The sequence below is a fragment of the Bacillus rossius genome (assembly GCF_032445375.1).
Source record: "Bacillus rossius redtenbacheri isolate Brsri chromosome 9 unlocalized genomic scaffold, Brsri_v3 Brsri_v3_scf9_2, whole genome shotgun sequence".
Classification (NCBI taxonomy): Eukaryota; Metazoa; Arthropoda; class Insecta; order Phasmatodea; family Bacillidae; genus Bacillus; species Bacillus rossius.
The window spans coordinates 7,017,023-7,037,513 of NW_026962013.1; the positions used below are offsets into that span (position 1 = coordinate 7,017,023).

General features: G+C 36.9%; 2 protein-coding genes across 2 annotated transcripts in view; both read right to left on the reverse strand.

Annotated features, from left to right (window-relative positions):
* LOC134542790 (transformation/transcription domain-associated protein) overlaps positions 1-20,491 on the reverse strand; it is a 139,569-nt gene that overhangs the window by 84,292 nt on the left and 34,786 nt on the right. The window contains 11 exon segments of the mRNA XM_063387317.1: positions 255-453; positions 2,877-3,062; positions 8,808-9,005; positions 10,847-11,016; positions 12,236-12,340; positions 13,036-13,133; positions 14,487-14,638; positions 15,423-15,567; positions 17,474-17,619; positions 19,012-19,178; positions 20,019-20,158. Coding sequence (XP_063243387.1) covers positions 255-453; positions 2,877-3,062; positions 8,808-9,005; positions 10,847-11,016; positions 12,236-12,340; positions 13,036-13,133; positions 14,487-14,638; positions 15,423-15,567; positions 17,474-17,619; positions 19,012-19,178; positions 20,019-20,158 — 1,706 coding nt within the window.
* On the reverse strand, positions 3,098-7,298 carry LOC134542793 (uncharacterized). The gene is made up of 2 exons (XM_063387322.1): positions 6,091-7,298; positions 3,098-5,764 (listed from the first exon to the last, which is right to left on the reverse strand). Exons 1-2 carry the CDS (start codon positions 6,449-6,451, stop codon positions 4,353-4,355), a joined length of 1,773 nt encoding a protein of 590 aa, XP_063243392.1. The 5' UTR covers positions 6,452-7,298; the 3' UTR covers positions 3,098-4,352.

Consider the following 20,491-nt stretch of genomic DNA (forward strand, 5'->3'; position numbering starts at 1 on the left):
AATTTCATATTAAAAATTAATAAAATTTTTTGCCATTACAATATTTTAAATTTAAGTACCGAAAAACTGCTAAAATAGCACAATTTTACACCTTAAAATCCAAAATTTTCCCGGGGGGAGGACCCCCCGAACTCACCACTTTAACACAGCGGGGGTGATGGGGGGGGGGGGGGGGAGAGAGATGCTTCTTAACACCCCCCATATGCAAATCCTGGCTACACCACTGCACACGCTCTGGGGCCGAACGTCCTCACCGATGGTGAACAGCCGCGGCTCCAGCGTGGTGCAGAAGGTGGTGCCGTGTATGATGCCCATCTGCGCGTTGGGCGGCTGGTGCTGGAGCTGGTGCTTCTTGGGCGGGATCATGTCCTCCAGGATGGCCTTGTGCGGCTCTATCACCTGGGTCACCGACGTGCCCTGGATCCTCGCCAGGACTTCCAGCGAGTGCATGGCCTGGAGGGAAACACACTTCAGCATCAACGCCTCGCCACGGTCCATCAGTGCCTTCTCACGACCAATAACCAGAGACCGGGAAAAAATCCCCGGGTTCAGTGACCTCCGGGATGGACTCCGATATCCTCTACACTCTCGGGCAAATGCCACCTGTTCCATTACCTGCTGACTTGCGAGTCGTCTCGACTGGGTGGCCTGTGATTCGACACTTCTACGAGTGATGGTCTCTATTTGGCCCTCAGTCCTCCAGATTGACAGTGAACCAATGACAGAAGCAGCACTAAGGTATAATTATTTCAATTTTAGCATAACACGAAATAAACCCGCAAATTATTCAGGTCTCTACTTATAACCAATAATTATTAATAGAAAAGATGTACGGAGCAATGAAAAAAATTCAATTTTTTTAGCATTTGGACTTAAAATCATTAGCAATTTCTAGCATTTTGGACATTGAAAATCAGCATTTTATAGCGCATTTCAACAAACGTCATTTTTGGAAGATTGCATTCAATTTCACTGCCTATGTTAAGTTATTTTGCATCTTCCCATTTTAATCCTGATAACCAAAATAATGGTAAAGTTTTCAAAGTTTTAAGATGTGCACTGCACTGAATTGTTTTTTTGTTTTTGTCATAATTGTTAACATTCCCAATACTATATGAAGTTTGATTCACGGTGGAGAAGGCAAATGGTAAACACACAAATGCTCAAGTACAATATAAAAAATATGTCTATTGATAGTCAAGCCATTAAATGTAATTGCAACTAATGTAAAGAAGGGATAAAAACAACTCTCCTAGAAATTTTTTTTAAAGAAAAGTATGGCTCTTTACAAAGAAATAAAAAAAAAATTCTGTTAATTTTATACCACATTTTGTAAAAATAATGCCACTCTTAATATAATTTTAATCAGAAATATTTTAATTGAAAATCTAAGTGTGTAAATTACATTTAAAATACACTGTACTTGAAAATTCTGGAAACTACCTTATAAATTTATATCATTTACAAGAGCATTTCAGGTGCCATTTTTGTGAGTAGAATAATTCATTTGCCCCTTTTGAAACAGCAAGCAAATATTATAAAACAGAGTATTGCCACTGCAGCACAAAGGTGTTCGGAAAGTAAAGAACGCTACAACAGACATAAACGGTGGTTGTCTCTTGTCTGGGAGGGTGAATGAGAAGGAAAAGGGGCTACCTTCGCTAGCAGTGGAAGAGGAGAGGAAGGAAGTGGGGTGGGATACATTCATAGTGTCAATGATAAATTTTCTTTACTTTATGAACATAACCTATAAAACAAAGGATTTTATGTACGAGGAATTAATAGTAGTTGATTAATGTAACAACATAAATATTACATTGATAGGAATTAGAATAAATAAAATATCATTTAAGATATTATGTATTGCATTGAATTACTTAAAAAATTACGGTGGGTAGAAGTCGGGACAACTACAGCTATGTTTTTACGTGAATTTTTTTCGAGTTTCTAATTGCGATGTTGTGATTTTCTGATTCCTCTGGGTTGTCCTCGTTCAATGATTCTATATTCAATGCATTATTGTTGGGGTTGGCCTATGTAGACGTCTTCAGCGCTCGAGGAGTCGTATTTCATCCTACACGCTCACCACTTTGAGCCACCAGGGCCGTTTCCCTTGAATTTTCCTGGGCTTCTTCCTTTCTTAATCGATAGAACAGACATCTCCCTGCATCAGAAAGTCTAAGTGGCTGGTTAGAAATGGGTTGTACTAGTCACTTCTTCAATTTTTCACTTTTGTTTTGAGCATTATTCCTTGTAACTTGCATAACAAATATTGTGCATGAAATATTGAAGAACTTTTTTCTTTTACAAAACATAGTTTACACTCTTTAACATAAAGAACAAAAGTTGTTTGGAGCAAACCGACCAAGTAGTTTCGTTGCTGACTCGCTTGCGACTGAACAATAGCCGAGCAGTGACATCATTGCAGGGGATGCAAGAGGAACGTTAACAGCAGCGTTTCTTGTTGCCATCAGAGCGGGCTTTACAACGGTATAGTTATTATTTAGCCTCGAGTGTATGGTTTGACCGTAGTGGGCATTTTATAGTATCCTATTTTCGTGCCACCAAGATTCTGTCAAGACCACCCGTATGAAACATAAGATGTTTTATCGAATTCACATCAAATAATACATTTGAAACTAGGGATGGGAAAATCGATTCTTCGATACCCCGATACCAACCGATTCTGTGAAATTAATCAAGAATCGAGAATCGGGGGAAAATGTCGATTATTTGCATTTTCGATTACCTAACCTAATCTTTGCGTCACAATTGAAACATACAGATTTGCACAACACACACACACACTTGTATATGTATTCGCAGATGCTAACAAAACAGACAAAGATGACAGAGCAGGCACGAAGGGAGCTCACCTGCTCCCGCACCAATGTATTGGGGCTGGTGACTTGGCGCACAAGCTCGTGGGTCACTTCCGACAGGCTCTTCTGCTGCGCGTTCACGACGTCGTCGTTCGTGCCGTCTTTCACCACGGGCGCAGCGCACAGGGTCAGCATGGCCTCCAAATTAGACTTCGCCATGTCGATGGCCCCGTTCGACACCTGATAAAAAAGAATTTCAAAGTGGTACAGACCAAATCAAATATAAATAGTGACGACAACAGCCAGCCAGCAGTTTCGGTTCAACGGTGTTTCGGGGTTATAGGATTTTTATACATTATTATTAGGGATGTTATGATACCGATGCTGGTATTGGATATCGGCCAATATTTAGCTCTTGGCTCAAGGTATCGGAAAAAAAATACTCAGAACTTTGATTTTTTTTAAATACTTGGTAAGTTAATTTGTAATTTTTTTAAAATATTTTAATAACAAATTAAATTTTTTTAAGTACTTTTTAAATCCAAGTCATATGACTTAGACACTGTTTAGCTACAAGTAAATACAATATTTACTAGTGATGTACACATCATTATCAGCCGATTTTCCAAATTTTAGGAATTTCTGATGTAATCATTTCCACCCGAAACTTAAAGAACCGATACACATGAAAAAAGTACAATAGATTTTATCCATTCTGGTATCGCCCACCTTTTCTATCGACCTGTTTGTACATCCGTAGCCATCTTTCAATCCAGTGTTTCTGTAATTTAAGGCTATACTTGAATGTTGTGATTGTTTATTAGTCAAAGACATAACGTGTACTGTGCTATGCATAAATTGTATGCTGTTAATACTTTATTTGTCATGAATAAAAAATCCTTTTAGTAAAGAATTTTATTAAGATACTGACATACTACTTACAAATATTGGAGTTCTGTAGACTGACTTATTACTTACAAATAATGACTTTCTAGAAACTTGCACTGTCATTGTTTACAAACACATTGAAAAAGTTTTGTATTGGTTTCTGATCTGTTAAAGAAATGTAGTGTAAATGAATAGGTATTGGTTTTTATCCTTATTACCTATCACTAATATTTACCTAATAAATAAGTGATCTATAGGGACTGGAAAATGTCGTCGTTTTGAAAGTGCAAAAAGCGGTGGTTTGAATTCTTAAAAGCGGTGTTTTCATTTCGGTGTTTTCACCAATGTGATTTTTTTGTGGATTCCCAAAATTAATATGAACATTATATATTGATACTGAGATACTTGTAAAAACATTCTTAAAGCCTTTACAATGAGGAAATTATTATTTACTTATCGTAATATCTGTACATAATTTTAGCTTCTATATTTGTTAGTAATGCTCCTATCAAAAAAATTCACAGTTTCCTGCTTGTCACAGATCATAAAACACAATACATAATATTTACAGCTGCAAAGTTGAATACATATGTAACACTAAACACATAGACATGGCATACAACTAACACACTAAAACAGTGTTCAACCTTCAAAATAGATTTCACTGAGAATAGCTACATTTTCAGCATTAAGGCGCTGTCGTTGGTCACTTAGAACAGAACTGTACTTAGAAAAAAATCGTTCGCAGTCTGCATTTGCACATGGCAACCATACACTTTTCAAAGCACCCTTAGAAAATTCTGGATGATTTACAGAAAGAGACAATAATATTGCAATCAAATCCAGTGATGCATCACTTTTGTCTCCTAACTGTTTCTTCACCAAGAACTGAAGCTCTTTATAGCCTTGAAGCAATTGACTTTCATCGCAGTCCTTGAACAATGCCATTTTCTTCAATTTTTTACCAAGATCTTTTGTTACTTCCGTAATTAAAATCTGTGCAGGGTCAAAAACACTCAGTTCAGAATAAAGATGACTTGCAGGATCACTTGAAATTAAAGCTAGCAGCTTAGTGTATCCATGTGATGCAGCTTTTACTAAGGCAGATTTAACCTGAGCTTTTGCAACATCTCTTCCACATGACTGCAGTGCTAAACTTGTTTCTTCGCCAAAATTTCCTGCTTCAGCAAGCTGCAAAACTTGCTCAACTTTGCGTAGGTTACCACACAAAATGTTGCTACAAGGATATGACGACCCTTCCAACAACTTCGTCAAGTCAACAATTCCCTTTGCTGTTTCTTTGATGAAGGCAGCCTGCACCTTAACATTAAGGACCTGTTCCTGTGACAAACTTGCCAAATACTGAACTCCAACATTGCTAACTGATGCTATGTCGTCACTCTTCATGAACTCAACAATAGCTTCTATGTAGTCGGATACATAGGCTACAGACTCGTACCACGAAGACCATCTCGTGAGGACTGGCATTGGGAACAGTGGAACCCTTCCAGCTTCATATTTATCATCCAGAAATTGCCGGAACAGATGCTTTCTCTTTCGAGTGTTCAGGAACGCACTCTTGATTTTGGAAGTGGCATTTTGAAGTTCAGGAAGGTGCTTTCCCAGAACATTCAAAATCAGATTGAGTTTGTGCGCCCAACACTGAATCACTACAACATTGTCCGACATCAAGTTGGTAAGTGTGTCAAAACACTTCCCCATGTATCGGGCTGAGTCTGATACTAAGGCCAGGACACTGTCATAGCTAATGTTATATTTGTTCAAAGAATCAAGAATAGCTCTTGAACAACTTTTTGCATCAGCTGTTTCAAGAATGTGGACATCACCTACTACGATTTCAACTTGGTGACTGGCTTCTATAATCTTGAAGATTATAACGAAAACACACCGACCTTGTTTGTCTGTTGTTTCATCGCAGCATACCGCAAGGTGCTTTCCTTTGACCTTCTCCTTGATGTTTTCTTCCCTTTCCATATTTAATCTGGGAAGGTGCTTTTCTCGCAAAGTCTTTACACAAGGCAATGCGCCAGATCCTGAAAAAAAAATTTCCTCAAAATTAAGACCACCATTAGCATAGTTTACTGGCATAACGATGTACTTAAAGTTAACTGTTGTTGTATATTGGGTCAATTGCAATTTACAATACTGGACATTTGTAGTTCAGGAAAACGTTTTATTTCCTAGGTTAGTACTACACTCGTTCAGGTATTGAAAACAAAATGAAAAGTTTGTTAGGTTAGGTCAGCTACTTTTAAAAAAAAGTTAATTGTAGTGGGGATGATTGGTTAGTTCAAGTACATTAAAAACAGTCCGGTATCGCAAACTACAATAGACCTGTTATATCTGAATTTTTACTTACCTTCAATAAATTCATTCATGAAGTTCACCATGTGTTCATTGTTAAGTTTCTCAAGTGGTATGTTAGCCTTTACAAATGTTTCTGTGACACGTTTTCCAAGATAATCTGCCGATTTTTTGTCTTTGACAACTTTATTAAAGCATGATGCAACTGATGTTTGTAGTTTTGTAGTCTCTTCTTTTGTTGCTGCTAATGACGCCACGTGTTTTGCCGACTTTAAATGTTTTTCAATCGTGTCTTTTCGATCCCACGAAACTTTCGTGTTGCAAAACTTACACATAACCGTGCTATTATCTGTACAGTAAAACCCCTCCTTCTTATACTGAAATGCTCGATCCCTTGCACTTAATTTATTCCGCATTTTTACTCACTCACTAGTCACTATCCAATTAATAATCTTGTTAACTTGCCGATTTGCCCGTCGGAGTAGAAGTCAAAGTGAACATGACGACAGCAGCAGTTGCACACCAGTGAAAACTATTCTCTTTCAAGTTAATTTTTTTTTTCTTCCGTGGATCCCAAGGAATTAAAAATAAAAGTGTTTATATCCCCCGCAGTCTCCATGTAAATAATTTTATCTTTTTTTACCGTCACTTTTTTCCCGATGTATTAAGTAATTTTATTATGTTCTCCGTAATTACGTCCCAAAGTCCCACTCAATGGTGTGTTAATTTTAATCATGAATTTAAGTTACTGGCTAGGAGCGTTTTCCGTAGGCCATAGCAGCAAAAAAAATGGCTGCGATGACTGGCGAAAGGAATGGTTTACACCGGCGGACTTTTATTTAATTAAAATGAATCAACGTCACGTTAAGTGTTTCATATTAAAGCGGATGTTAGTTAATAAATAGAAAATCGTAAATTACTTAGCAATGATTAGCATCGCAAATTATTATAATACATAATAATAATTAATTATAAGTTTTACCCTTCATGTTTTTTTTTGGTTAGGACATTTATTTCCTTACATTTTTTTATTCAAACGAACATATTGTTTGTGAATTGCGTCGATGCGTGTGACTGCGACTTATTTTTATGATTATGATACTAAATTTATAATAAATAAACCTTTTCGCGCATAGTTTGTTAAAATTCGTAGAAATTTCGTTTTTTCGCAACAAATGGTATTTTTCGCGTTTTACACTTAATTTCGCGCGAATTCGTGAAAATTTCGCGATCGCGAAATTTTCTAGTCCCTAGTGATCTACAATTTTCAATAAACTTGCTTGGATTTTAGATTTTGAAAAAACAATAATAACATTCTTGAACATACTTATACAATATTATGTTTCAACTACTATTTATAAAGTGTGGCCAGTAGTTATAAACGTTAATTGTTGTATATGATATCAGTGATGATACCAGAGTAATACTTACTCCACCAAAATAGTGGTAAAATTTATATGCTACATATTTACGGTAAGATAATTTGTATTGAATTGGTCTAAAAAAGATACATTCAGAAAAATAAAAATAAATCAGCGAGAATTTGAGTTTTAAATGTGATACAATAAGAAATGCACAATAAAAAAAAAATTAATTTTTCTGATCCGTGCACTTTGGTGCAATTTTTTTCCGGAAAAAATTACATTCCTTGAATATCAAACATTTAAAGATTACTTTATTATGATTTGAATTAAATTTTGGTTAAATGCCACTTCATTCCATGATATAACTTGCATTTCGGTGCTATGTGTATATCAACTTGGATTACTATGTTACGTGGTGTTTTGAAATGCTTGTCAGTGTTATTTCAGTTTTATCGCAATTTATCATATACTCTTGTCCTTATATTCAAACACACTCTTTAACAAAAAAAAAAAAAAAATCATAAAAATTAAAAACACTAAAATATCCCGTTACGAACATTAAATTGTCTTTACAGATGACGTATTAATTAGGGATGTGCGAGTACCCGATATTTTCGGGTATGGTTCGAATCCACAATTACCCGAACCCGGAATCGTTGTACGTACATGGATTCGAACAGCATTACGAATATTCACAAAAGTTATAAATTAATTAAATACGGCTCAAAAATACTAGCAGTGAAAAATAAAATTAGGCTACTATTAAGTATTTATAATATGATGTATCAAAGAAAGATATGTAAATTAAATAATTAACACAGTGACATTAAAAGAATTTCGAGATTTCGAGAGCTTAAACTATAATTACGAATTTCGTCGTATAGCAAACTATAAACTAAAAACAATTACATACCTACAAGAAAAAAACATCTTGGCTTATTTATTGGAGAAAAAATGGTTTCGTTTGCTGAAACGTTTATAAATCTGAGATTTTCCTGTGGCGTGCAGTTTATTACGACTGAGTTGGAGAATCGAATATGTTTTGGTTTTCATATTTTAAAGTGTTTATTATTAATTAAGTTTACATAATTATAAACATTTCAATCTCAGTGTGATAAATAATTGCCAGTAGTTACAGTTAGAAAAAAGAGAACACACATTATTTTTAAATTAATCAGTTATTATTAATTATTCTGTGCTTAATATTCGGAATCGGATTCATATCTCAAATACTGCCAGGGATTCGAATCGGATCCGAACCGAACTGAAAATCAAGGATTCGCACATCCCTAGTAATTAATCAAGCCATTCAACCCCTAGGTACCTCGGTGAGTTACCCCCCAGCTCTGCTTCACAAGTGTGACCGGGATCGAGTCACCGGAGGACCAGGGGACCACCACCTCCTCACCTCGCCGGTGAGCTCCAGCATCACGAACAGCAGGGCCTTGAGGAACATGAAGAGGTGCTCGCACACCCAGCGCCGGTCCAGGCGCTCGTACAGGAACTTGATGGCGATGCAGCCTCCCAGCTTGGAGTACCACGCCTGCTCGTAGCACAGCGAGCACATCTTCTCCGCCAGGTACTCCATCAGCGGCAGCTGGCAGGCCTGCGGCATCACCACGTGGCACAGCGAGAGATGAGACTGTCTGTTTTCCCTCCGTCAAGCCCTTTTTCCACCCCCTCCCCAGACGTGATGCATCGAGCTCAATAATAAAACAGGATTGCGCGAGAAGGAAATAAGTTCACGTGCTGGAAACAAAATTTTTTTTTTTAAATCCGCAATTCTTCTGTAATGTCAAACGAAATCTACAAAATTAATGCATTTGTACATTGAGATGTGCATGATGCACCAAAAAAAGATAAGAATCAGCTGAAGAAATAGACCAAAAAATTCACATAAAAATTATGGCAATTATTAATTAACTATAAATAAACAATAAGTCAAAATGATTTTTTTTTGCAATTTATCTCTCAACTGTGATTTTTTTTCTAAAAAATCCCGAATGTAATGCACCACTTTCAGAAATATGCACTGGACATAATATGTACGTGTTTTCTCGCATAATCGTCGCACATTTTATTCTAAAATCAAGTTTTAAAAGTAGGGGTGTGATGGTTATGCGGAAAAATTTTTTTTTTGTTACGTAAAGTTATTCATAAAAGCAAAACCTGTTCATGGAAAGCACGTTTATTTAAAAAAAGGTGGTGTATACAAAAGCACGCCAAACAATTTATATTAATAATTCATTAAAGAAAAACATTTCTTCAACTTTAAATAGAAAAACAAAATCTGTGACGCTAACACAAGTCACATGAATCTGTGACGTGAACTAACGCGTAACTGTCGCAGTAAATGCTTGCCACGAAAGAGTGCGGGCCATCAAATGTAGTTAACTCTGCAACTGACAGAGAGCGTGCGTTGCATGCATCGGCGAGATATCGATATTCGACTACATGCGCGCGCTCTATACGGGAAGCAACATAAACATGAGTGATGCCAACTAGCGCTGGCTACATGTTTATAAGCGGTACACCACGGCGACGCAGGCGGTCGGTCAGATAAAGGAAATAACGTTTAAAATGTCTTTAAAAGAAAATTTACACATCAGACAACTTCGTATTTCCGTTAATTTAATAAGTAAGTGGTAATGTCCGAATAAATATAAGGTGCCTACTTTAAAATACATCGTTTTATACAGAAAAGATACTTACACAAAGCGCTCGGGATATAATAGCGGGACCAAAAACAACATGCGACGTTTACGCAAGAAGTTTTTTTTATCACAATTTTGACGGCCTCAAATATAGTTGCGACGATTACGCGAGTGTGACAATTATGCGATAAAAGAGGATACTGCACGTAATTTCAGCAAAGTCAATGATTCAACAGGAAAATAAGTGCCCACCTCTCCTTCGCACTATTAACAGTTTGTTAAACTTGAAATTTATGTGTATATTGCATATGTAGTTGTTTTAAGAATCACCACATTAAATCCCACAACATTTTGAATAATTTTATACGTTAATGCAATATATTGGGATCAGAATAATTTTGAATCAGAACTGGTAAGTTCCTGGATCATCATTTCTATTCGGGATTGGTTTTAAGGTGACTGAGTGCAGTGGCGGATCCAAGGGGCGGCATCCCCCGAAAAACCAGTTGTCTGCTGCATTAATATTGCAGACAAAAATGATTTGTTTCTGAAACCAATAAAACATTGTAATATAAATTAATGAATTTCTTGTGGAATCATAAAAAATCTGGTGGTTGGATGTTATGTGTAGTGTGAGTAGATTAAATACAAATTTAGTAATTTTAAGTCCTTTTTTTCTCTGGCTATTCTGAAATCCTAGTACAGTGCCCCCCTCCGAGGTAAACGTCTAGATCCGCCACTGACTCAGTGCATCTTCAGTGAGCGCTCGTGTTAGTACGGAAGAGGCGCTGACCCTCTGGAAGGAGCCGAGGAGGTCGTTGGCAGTCTCCAGGACGAGCACCAGGGTCAGGTGGCCCGACTTGCACCACTCCTTCTCCTCGCTGCCCATCACGTCGGCCAGGGCGTCGATCAGCACCAGGGGGTCCATGCCCTCCGTCTGCTTGCTGGTCGTCGAGAACGGGCCTGCAACCGGCCCCTCCCTCTCACACAGTCCTCTGCCGGGGCGGGCGGTCCGTCAAACGGCGCATCGTGCAGGCAAGCACGAAGGTTGAAACTACTGTACTGTTGCACTCATACAGAGTATCTTATGTTAATTGGTTTGGTTAATGAGCATCAAAATTGTAATTATGTTTATTGTATAAAATTAGTACATACTGTGATATGCAGAAACAAATTTTGCTCTATGGCACTTGATATAATCTTTGGTTAAGAAAAAAAGAAAACGGTTGTTATTACACGAAATGGAGAGGAGGATAAACAGAAGAAAATAAAAAAGCGTGTGTTCATTTAAAAATTGTGATTAATTTATTTATAAAAGATATAAATTGTTATAAATTTGGTGTTCCAGACTATATACATAAGGACCTTCATTACTCGATCAGTGGTCTGAAAGTAAGTGGTCTTATGCTCGTTAAGTAAGTAGCTAAGCCGGCGTAGAAATTTTTTATATTCATCAAACCAATGTAGTAAATTTAAATACCTAGTCACTGCTGAATCCAGTACACTACCCACCTACCTAGGCAATCAAAAGGTCACAACCTCAGAAGTCACAATTTAAATAATTGGTTAAAGGCATCTGTTTTTCGAGAAAAAATAAAACTTTCCCTACAGTTTCTTTGGTTGAAATGGTACAACAGTGGAATGGGTAAAAATTTGTAAGAAATGAGAAAGAAAAGGAAAAGCAAAAAACCCAAGAATCAGTACAGGTGGAGAATGCAAATGGTAGGGTAAAGCAACGTTAAAGATAACATAAGAAAGAATGGAGTAGGTTAAAGAAGGATATTACCAAAGGATGGGGCAGATAGCAAGTAAGATAAAAGTTTAGCATTGAAGAATGAAGTAACAGAGCAAGAAACAAACAGGAGTGATAACCTGTGGAAGGTGAAGAGTGGGAAGTGTTGGGGGTGGAGCAAAGTCAATTTGTGAGATAAAGACCTACAAAAAGCTTTAGAGAACCAGAAAAAGTGAGAGCCATACTCTTTGAGGGCCTACTCAGTGCTCAAAAACCGCACAGTATGAATTATGAGCCATTGTAAAAAGTAAAAAGTTATTTACAGTATGGTCTACTCTCCACAATTACACATTGCAATGTGATAAAACAAGGTGACACTTTTACAATTATTAACACACCACGGTGTCATTCACAGAAATATGAAACAATTTTGGTGGTGAAACAACTCACCTGCCTGCTGTGATATGGCAACCATGGAGTAATAGCTGATAAGGAGCACCATGGTGGAGAGAACCACCGGTCTCATGTCTTTGGTCGCAGCAGCAGTAAGCATTGCTGCAAGGTGAAACAGAAACACAAAATAAAGATTACCTCCTGAAGTAGACAGTACAAGACACTTTGTTTGATAAGGCCACCAGTAGAATACTGAACAATGTCTTGACAATCTTTTCTCAGTAACTAATTTAAAAAAAAAAAAAAATATTTTGTTAAGAGGATTTTCCTGTATTTAACAGGACAAAATTAGTTTTTGATGATCAGATTAAAGTAACTCTCTTGATAAGGGTATGTTAAATCAGGTTTTTTTAAATTAGAATGAAAATCAAACAATGATTTGATTATTTGTCTTTTACCAGTAAACATTTTATAATTTTTTGAATTGCTGAAACTTTTTACCACTTCACACTGTAGATGACTTTTACTAAACATAACATATTAATTTATAGTATAATATAAAACAACACTCATTCAGAAATTACAGGGTCAGCACAAAACAACTGAAAAGACTAACTCAAGTGAAAGAAACCAAATCAAGGTATCCAAAGAATTAGGTTTTCGTAAGCACATACTCATCACAAAATGCTTAAATAAATGTAAATTGCAGCAATCTTGCTAAAAATAATCAATTAGAGTACAAGTATATATTTTGAAAACAAGCAGTTAGTCATTACTAAACAGATCCTCAAAATATATAAATAACTTAATTTTCAAGGACAGAGGAAAGTAAAATAAAAATAACATTTGACTCTAACCTGCAATAGCTTTCTGATATGTTGCTCGGGCCTGCTTTTCTTGAGATTTGTAAGGCATACCTTGAATAGGAGTTATCTTACAGTTGGGATCGCTGAAGCTGAAAATAGCACATGTAAGTGCCAGAAACCATTCAATGCTAAACACTTATAAAATATTTGTATAGGTACTATGCACTATTTAAGAAACTATCTTATTATATAAAACACACCAATTTAAGCTTTAAAAAGTTAGTCTAATTGGTGATTGCTAGAGACAAGATTTTATGATTTTATTTTTAGAACAATTACGTTTTTAAAAAAGGAGATTTCTGTAATTTTATTTTTTATGAAATATGTTCATTAAAACATATTGTGTCAGCAATATTCTGAAACGTTCAGTACTCCATATTCTTTTTTTAAAACAAAACTTGAATTATAGAATGTTTCAGTTGACCTTAGTTACCCATTCCTGGACAAAGAAGTATCTATCACAGAGTAGTATAATAACAGCAGTTGAATTGAACTTATATAAATCATTATTTGTGTTCCTAAACAGCAGAAATAAAAAAAAATGTTTATACTGTATGCCTGTACGTGTACAAGTATGATGATTCCAAATATAAATGATAGGTATTACATAGAGGTGGGACGATACCACACTTTCGATACTCGATTCTGTATTGTTTTTTCAGTTCAATACTTTCGATACTTCGATACTTTCGATACTCCAGGGCAAAATATTTTCCCATTAAGTAAAATTATTACAAATAACATAAATTAGTTTTAAACTATATAAATACACAAAATATGAGATCCATGCCTTGTTAAAGCGTGTGCACCATTTTCATAATCATTGCCAGTTTGTGCCACTAGTCTCGCTTGATGCTGGCCATAGATGCTACTAGCGAAGTGCACAGTCTTCCTGATACTATCCATATCTATGGTGCGATAAAGTTATTTTCTTACGTTTGCAAAGGTAAACAATGAACGTTTTTCAAAATAAAAGCATTAATTAAAACGTAATTTATCAGGAGGAATATATCTAACAAAAAAAATTTGTGATTTTTAGGATTTTTCCGCTTTGTAAAAACGTATGAAACGGGAAATTAATGATTTTATAAGTGTATGTTCCGGGAAAGTTAACCATTGTAAATATAGTAGTACTTTCGGCGGGACCAAAATTAATCGGCGTATGACACGGGAAAATGTATGAAACGAGAACGTATCGAGGTTCTACTGTAGTATTTTGTACGATGGCGACTCAAAACTTAATTCAATACAAATGAACAAGCATTCCGGTATCGAAAAAATGTATCGAACTTACAGTTTCGATACTCGATACTTTTCGATACCGCCAAGTATCGAAGGTATCGAAGTATCAAAAATCCCATCACTAGTATTACATTATGAATGTGTGTACACTAAAATCCTCTTAATTAACCAGAATATTTTTCATAAAAATATTTGATCACCTTGGATGCATGAATATTTTCTCCATGGAAATCTCGTCGTCATCCAGGTGAAGCGAAGCCACCAAGTAGCACTTAACAACTTCCCAACACTGTCTCTTGTAGAAAAGGTCAGTCGTGCTGGTCTTCAAACCTGTATAGGCTGTGTCTATGATCTGCAACAAAACACACGAGGCTTGCAGAACACGTTAACACTTGAAACTGAAAATTAATTATTTTGCTCTAATACCACTGTGGATTAAAATGTTCAGAATGTGCATGATACCTTCAAAATCCCTATTTCTAGATCAGTAATATTCATAGTAATTACTAGGCCTGTGCGGATATCAGTTTTATTAGTAGGTAGGGAAAAGATTAAATGGTAAATTGCAATAAAACAGAAATAACACAGAAAAGCATTACAATACACCATGTAACACCATAATGCAAATTAGTACACCATAAAGCACCAAAATGCAACTAAAATCATGAAATTAGTCAGCATTTTGAACCAAAAATTAACTCTAAAAAAAACCATAGTATTTTAACATACATAGTAAATTCAATAAATGTAATTCATGTATCAGGAAATTTGTACAAAAAAATGTAAGTACCAAAAAGACTGGAAATAATTAATAATTGGTAACTCAAGCTTTACATTATGATGGTACATTTTCCTAACAAACAATCAATTTTTATTGTTCCGAATAGTTGAACATGATGATTAAAAATTATCATTTTTTAAAAGTGCAATATATATTAATCAAAATCATTTAAGAGCCATATTTGTTTAATGATGTGCTACAGTTATGAATAAACAGAATTCTTAAAAAAACAAAACACAAAACACACACACACGGTAACTCCAAAAATATCCAGTTTTTAAAAATTAAATCAGCCTAAAAAAACAAACATGTAATCTCGTCCCTAGTGATACGATGTAATCTACATCTCACTTGCCTTGTCGACACACAAGTGCACGGGATGGTTGTGATCCACAAAGTACACGAACAACGACGGAAGAGCAGACGGGTGTTCGTTGTAGTACAGCTTCTGGGGCTCGATCATCATCTTGCGGTTGCTGCCGCCAAACTTACCGAGCACCCTGCACAACAGTTCAGCGCCCGGTCACACAGTTTAATGGCTCCCTCGTATGCAGGAATACAGGCATTTCACTGACAAGGCATGGTTTTATAAGTTCCCACAATCATGAACAGCAGGCCTGTGCGAAGCTACGACTACACGAATCAATCGAAGCTGTTTTTTTAACATTTGATTTGACTTCACCACAAAATTCGCCATTCGTTTCATCTGAAGCTTCAGTTGTGATGCAAAGCTTCGCGTCTGTCGTAAGCTTCACATTCGTTGAAAAGCTTTAAAACATTGGAAAATTCAAAGTTCACTCAACTAAATATTTAGATTTATTTTTTGTTTTGTTTATGTTTTGCTTCAACCAAGTTGGTTAATTGTAAAAATCAAAAGAAGGCACTCCATTTGCTTTAATGAAAGCTCAATATTAATTAGTGATGGGTCAGTTCTGGCTCTCAGTTCTCAGTTCAGCCGTTCCATTTTCAATGGTATATTATAACACTTTAATTATTTAGACTATTTGCAACAAATCATACATAAAATTAAAGGTAAACTAACCTAGTTTTTCTTACAAATGTCCAGTATGAGCACCTTTAGTTACACGGCACACATCCAACCTAAAGTACGATTCCACCCACACTTTGGTTAACACGTCCAGAGTAACAAAAGCAATTAGCCTCTTCAATTCTGTGTCTCAACTCTGGCAAATCATTAGATATCGGCAGAACGTAGACACAATCTTTTATATAGACCCAAAGGAAAATTCGCATGGCGTTGTGTGTCAGGCGAACGTGGAGGCCAACGAAAAAGAGCTCTGTCGCCTCAAACATTACGACCAATCCAACGGTCTGGGACTTAGACGTCCAACAACTCTCGTACAATGAGACTTCAATGAGGAGGGCTGAAATTACAGATACTATACTCTTAGCAAATTACAGAACACAAAATGCTTTATCCTCAGGAGTCACCTTGCGTAGGTGGCGCTGCAAGCGAGAAACAAAGCAGTACTCATGCATGCGCTTATCTATAAATGTTAAGAGTTACTCTTTAATTGTGACTTTGAACCAAAGTTCTACAACGCTTACAGTTAATACTATTAACATTTATAACTGGGACATTGTTTTATGGACATACTGCATTTTTTTGTCCGATTCATAGGTTTTCAATATTGCACTACCTTCATGAATAAACTGTAGCCTTAAAAATTAAACCAACAACATTGGAAATTTCTAAACTTTATAGAATGTTGCCTCTATCTGTGGAGTGTTTAAGGGCTCCGCCTATCCGGGTACACATGCGGTGCACAGAGCTTCAGGAAAAACAACGCAATTTAAAAACTACTCAAGATATCCGAGTGGGGGTCTGCTTACGAAAAGCATTTAAGAGTTCGCCGAGGGCCGAAAAGTACTTTTGATTTCGGATTAAGTTTTTAAACGCTAAAACGGATGTTTTCAGAGTAATTTTTAGGCGTAAAACAACCGGTACAGATCATTGAAAGCACTTAAGGGACTTGCATTACACCTTTATCTTCATTTCTCCGCCATATAATGTTACGGTCACCGCTCAAGTTTCACAGTTGTCCTGTGCACGATGGGAAGACTGCGCGCCAGTCCAGAGGTGACACCGCGCTAGAAGCACCAGCGAGCGTCGCGCTCGTCATCCCGCCTCGCCGACACACACACACGCCCCTGACGAGGCGGGTCCCTTAAGCACGTGTTTCAACCGTGGACTGATAAACAACATCTTCGTGACGGAACGACTTACCGCGGCGGCGCGATACCGAAAGACTGACCAGTTGCCGGCACTGCCAGCTAGTGGCGCGGGAAGTTCAAACACAGTCTTGATACAAGCAATGTGTCTCAAAGTCCCAACACATTTACACAAATTTAAAAACATCACAAGTCCAAACAGCACGCCCTCACCTGAACGCCACCTGGGCCACCTGCTCGTTGGGGTTCCGCAGCGTCCGCCACAGCGCCTGCATCAGCTCCGCCCGCACCGGCTGGATGTGCTCGTACAGGAAGTCCGGCTGCAGGTTGTCCACACACAGCTCCAGGGTGCGCAACCCCTGCACAACGCACACATACACACGCTCATTCCTTACGTTCAAGCAGAGCATGGCCCACACCACGACTAAACCACTAACAATACCGACAACATCACAGCACTCCACCAGGGGCGTAGCCAGGGTGGGGGTTTTAGGGGTTCAACCCCCCCCCCCCCCCCCCCCCCCAGCAACAAATCTTTAATTAATTTCTTATTCATCACTCAAACAAATTTCATATTAAAATTAATAAAATTTTTTTACCATCACAATATTTAAATTTAAGTACCGAAAACTGCTGTAATAGCACTATTTTACACCTTAAAATCCAAATTTTCCCGGGGGGGGGGGGGGGGGGGGCACCCCCCCATAGACAAAACCTGGGGCTACGCCACTGCACTCCACAGAACATAAAACTCACAAGGCCAAAACATCAGACACAAAACACATAATCTAAACAAAATGCACACAAATTTTGATGAATAAAAAAAAACATAAAACTTTAAAACAAAACACTATACTTCAAAAAACACCATGCAAGTTAATACGCCATAAAGCAAAAAAAATGCAACAAAAAAACATGAAATTAATTAGCAATTTAATTAAAACTCATATCACAAAAACATAATCTTTTAACATACATATTAAAGTCAAATGAATGTAAATTACTTAGCATGGAGTTGGTACCAAAATGTAGACTGGAATTTTTTTTTCAATACTGCAAATGTTATCAGTAACTAATTCTTACATTATGACAATTTTCAAACGCATGTATACTTGCTGATTTATTTTTATTGTTCCCAGTAGTTAGCCATGTTTGTTTTACAAAATCAATATATTGTAAAAGTGCTTCATGAATTAGTCAAAATGATATGATGTTTAAGTAAGCATTAATTGACAAGTGTCATTTTTGTTGTTAATTGTGCTTTCTTAATTAATAAACAGAGTTTTAATTAGAATGAAAATCAAACAACGATTTGATTATTTGTCTTTTACCAGTAAACATTTTATAATTTTTTTGAATAGCTGAAACTTTTTATCATTTTGTTCCGTGACTACGGAAGTTAAAGAATTCACCCGAAAATTGGTGAATTCTAGCAGCGCCCAGCACCAACTTGTGTCTAGGCGGCCATCTTAATTTTTACTGTCCTTTGTTGGACACACAAGCAAGGAGAAAGTTTCGTCCGCATCCAACCAACAACAAAAAGATAAACACTGTTACATGTCCACGCTCCGAGCACAAACAAATGAGAAATATATACAAATGGTCCTTTTTTAAAGTCACTGTACACATTTAGTTTTTTAAAGTTTAAAACAGCAAAGACTACACTTGTTTCAACTAAGTTGACCTAACAATAAAACCACAAAAAAATCTCGTCCCCCGGCCGGTCACCGAGTCGAGCCCGCGTCCCTCACCTGGTTGACGAGCGTCTGCGATCCGTTGAGCGCAGACACCAGGGGGTCCATGAGCATGGGCAGGTAGGGCAGCAGCGAGCTGAGTCTCACCGGCACCGTCAGGCACAGGTCCACGAACAGGTCCTTCATGTTCTGCTTGTGGGGCCCGCTCTGCAGGTTGTTCAGCCCTGCGGCACACGGAACACAGACGCCGTTCGTTACAAAACAGCCGCTGTCCCACACTCTTGAGATTGCAGTGCAGAGTGTAAGTGTCCATCAACGGTATCATTGCAGTTTTATAGCATAATTCAATGCTAAACAGCAATCATTATTTTACATGAGCAACGCATTTACAAAACTTTCTCATTCCAAATTCACTTTAGAAAATACAGTATGTTCCAGATACGGTTAAAATATTTTTCATTACATCGTGTCTTAAAAACTTTGTGCTCTATGACGTATAACTGGCAACAGGGCACACCGAAACACGGACAGCTCTAATGGCAGAACTTGTGCATTGGAAAGAGAGAGAGTAAATGCCCACACTGTAAAACTAAGGATGAGACATAACTATATTTAGGGGTAAGATTTTAAGATCACATTCATTTTTAAAAAAGAGGGGGAAAAAAAAAACACATTCTTACTTACACATGATGCACTTTTACAGTAAAATAATATGTACTACGCACATTTGGGCAGATTTACTCAGAAAAATGAAAACAAATAAACAAATTTTTATGTATTTGTAAAATGTGACAATGTTATAAATGTAAAGGTGTTACTAATAAGAGAAGCAAGATTAAACAAAAAGAAATTGATTTTTTGCATTTAATCTTTTTTTTTGTATACTCTTCATGCTAAATAAAGTACTTTCATTGAATTTACTATAGTAAATGTTTAGAGGAATAAGACTTGTTAAACAATTTTCCATTAATTGGCTGGTTCGTCAGCATGTCAGCGGACTCTTCCATCACCAGTCCGTCGGTCCCAGATTCAGACTCCTCACCCGTCCAACAGTCAGCCCTTACCTTGCAAGAGACTCGGTAGCAACGGTAGGAACTCGTGGTACAGAAGGTCGTGGCTTCCGCCGCCAATGGAGCGGAAAAGAGCTCGCAACACCAAGAAGTAGTTGTACGGTTCTTTCGCAGTCATCGCCAGATCCATACACCTGTGTACAAAGAAAAAACTTAGCAACCCTACACAATGCTCGCATACTCACAAGGCAGTTAGTTATCAGTTTATAAAATTCAAACCTTGGCTAATTTATAGGTTGTAGATTTCTGGGAGGTAGGGTAATAGAATAGACTACTATAATTCAAATGTGGGGTGTCCACACAAATATGTACCGTAATAACATCTCCCAGACTTTCATGAACAAAATCACAAATTTACTTTATTAATTTTTATTTAGAAATAATGTGCCAGTCATTTTGTAAAAGAAATACACTAGAACCTAATTTTTACGTACCCGGATATTATGAATTCCAGTGATTTAACATAT